The sequence below is a fragment of the Penaeus vannamei genome, chromosome 3 (assembly GCF_042767895.1).
Source record: "Penaeus vannamei isolate JL-2024 chromosome 3, ASM4276789v1, whole genome shotgun sequence".
Classification (NCBI taxonomy): domain Eukaryota; kingdom Metazoa; phylum Arthropoda; class Malacostraca; order Decapoda; family Penaeidae; genus Penaeus; species Penaeus vannamei.
Window position 1 is genome coordinate 17111990 of NC_091551.1, and position 2500 is coordinate 17114489.

General features: G+C 52.1%; 1 protein-coding gene across 2 annotated transcripts in view; it reads left to right on the plus strand.

Annotated features, from left to right (window-relative positions):
• LOC113815201 (mucin-2) overlaps positions 1-2500 on the plus strand; it is a 32666-nt gene that overhangs the window by 1325 nt on the left and 28841 nt on the right. For both annotated transcript variants that reach the window (XM_070141542.1, XM_070141548.1), the window contains exons 3-4: positions 1-47; positions 538-2500. The exon at positions 1-47 is cut by the window's left edge and continues 123 nt beyond it; the exon at positions 538-2500 is cut by the window's right edge and continues 73 nt beyond it. In XM_070141542.1, the coding sequence (XP_069997643.1) occupies positions 1-47; positions 538-2500 (2010 nt within the window). The remainder of the gene's footprint in view (positions 48-537) is intronic.

Genomic DNA, 2500 nt, shown 5'->3' on the forward strand with positions numbered 1-2500 from the left:
TGGTCAAACAGGACACCCTCACAGTCCCAGGAGCGCTGCAGGTCCAGGTGGGTGGTGCTTTTGTATCAGAGGCCAGCGGTTATATTTAAGAATGTAATGCTGATTATACATTTTGACTGACAGCGATAAGAATCAAGGATACTTATGTTTATATATATATATATATATATATATATATATATATATATATATGTGTGTGTGTGTGTGTGTGTGTGTGTGTGTGTGTGTGTGTGTGTGTGAGTGTGTATATATATATATATATATATATATATATATATATATATATATATATATATATATATATATATATATACATACATATATATATATATATATATATATATATATATATATATATATATATATACATACATATATAAATATATATATATATATATATATATATATATATATATATATATATATATATATATATATATATATATATATATATATATATATATATATTATCATTATCTTTTAGTTGATGTTGGAAAAACAAATAAGGTCCTTCATATGAACAACTTGCTTTCGCAGGTACAATGTGCTGGCGGGTTAGCTAATAGCTCAGGTCCAGTCATCACTCTGGAAGTCCCCAACGCCGACCAATACCGCTGTCTTTCCCCCATCACGGAGCTCCCTACTCCGGTCCCCACCCCAGTCCCCTCTCCCCTGCCAACCCCCTGCCGGTACAGACCTAAGCCTCGGACCAGTTCGGAATCCAACGACAACAAGGACAGCGAAGACACCGAGTCGGAGTTCTCTCTCTCGATTTCCGTGGAACGAAGCAGCTCCGACAGTTCGGGTCCCGACCACCGCGTGTTCTTTACACCCACGAGGAACCTCCACAGTCTCCATCACTGCAGCCCTCACAGATCCGAGACGTTGTCCCCCACGGGCGCCACCCTCACGCCCTCGTCGACAATGTCTTCCCGGACGCCTTCACCAGATACGTCCCCCACCATCTCGCCGGTTTCGTCTCCCAAAATCAAGGTGAAACCTCCGCCGCTTACCATTCCCAACGCTAACGTGTTAGAATTTAACCCGGAGAAGCCGAGCACGTCGAGGGATCCGGCCTGCGGCGAAATCAGCCTGCAGGTTCCTGTCATCAAAGTGGACTCGGTGGACGACGGGACGCGATGGGATTCGACGCCGCGGACGCGATCGCAGAGCGTGGACGTTGGCAGCATCCTGCAAGCTCCGCTCATAACAATATCTCCTGCTGAGGAGGAACACCCGTCAGCATCAACGTCGTCGTCGCAGCCGCCACTAATTATTCCAACGCTAAACGTTACTTTAGCATCACCTCCTGCTCTGAAGAAGCAATATCCACCTGTGCCTACAATTAGTATAGAGGCCCCAGAACCCCCCAAACCCCCTGAGGTCCCGATTAGACGCCATGCTCCGGTGATAAGGGAGAAGACGGGGTCTCTGGAACTCCAACCCGCGCCGGCCATCACCATCACCAACACTCTCACCGACGCGGAAAGTGACACGGACTCTCCCACGGGAACATGTCGTCGGGGCGGACCTCCCTCTTGCTACCTCAGTCCCTTCCTGGGCGTCGACTTACGCGCCTCGGAATCTAATCTAAGTTCCTCGGGGTACAGTTCAGCATATTCCCCGGGGCCTTCTCGGTGTTCCTCCAACAACCCACTGCTTCCGGACGAGCCCATGACCCCTTCCGTCTCGTCCATTCCTTCTCGACCCATGCAGATCCCGGGACCGCCTCCCGCCGTCACGGCCCCGCCAAGGACCAAGCGCCGCCCCCTCCTCAAGACGCCGCCGACGGAGGTCTCACCGATGCCTTTGCCCGCGCCCCTCGTCCGCACCGACTCTGAGACCACAGACGACCCCGCAGCCTCCTCGCAGCCGGAAGCCGACTCCGCCCTGGAGCTCGACACCAATGACGAATGCAGCGACGGTGTGGCCCACGGGGTGGAGGCCTCGAAGCTCAGCGGCGTAGACGAAGCTGAGGCCCAGCGACAGAGGCTGCTGATGTCTTCGAGTCAGTCGTTCCCAAAGGAGTCTCCGCGTCTCACTCGATCGCCACCATCCATTGTCGTCCACGCGTCGTTACAAAGTGAGTCGTCTCTCGAAGACTGCTTGACTGACAAACCCTCCCGACTTAGCCCGGTAAGCTCACGCAGTGAATCACCCATTAGCGACTCTCGACTAAGCGTAGCAAGAATATACCCCGCATTCTTTGGCGTTAGTGGAAAACCGGAATTGCCGTACACAGACTCAGACGGCCTGTATGACTGTCCTTCGTCAGAGGTCCTTAACTCTGACTGCCACGCCTCTGCTTCGCCACTGAAACGCCTCGGGCGAAAACGCTTAAAGCGCACTTCGGGCAAGGGGATCAAATCTTTCCTAGGTCTAGGTAGCGTTGGGTCGGGCGAGGGCTGTAGCGGCGCCAGTGCCGCGCCCGCGCAAAGTGAAGGGGCCAAGAGTCGTCTCGAGCCGCCGCACTGGGAGAGGTCGCCGCGCCGCCTCTCCC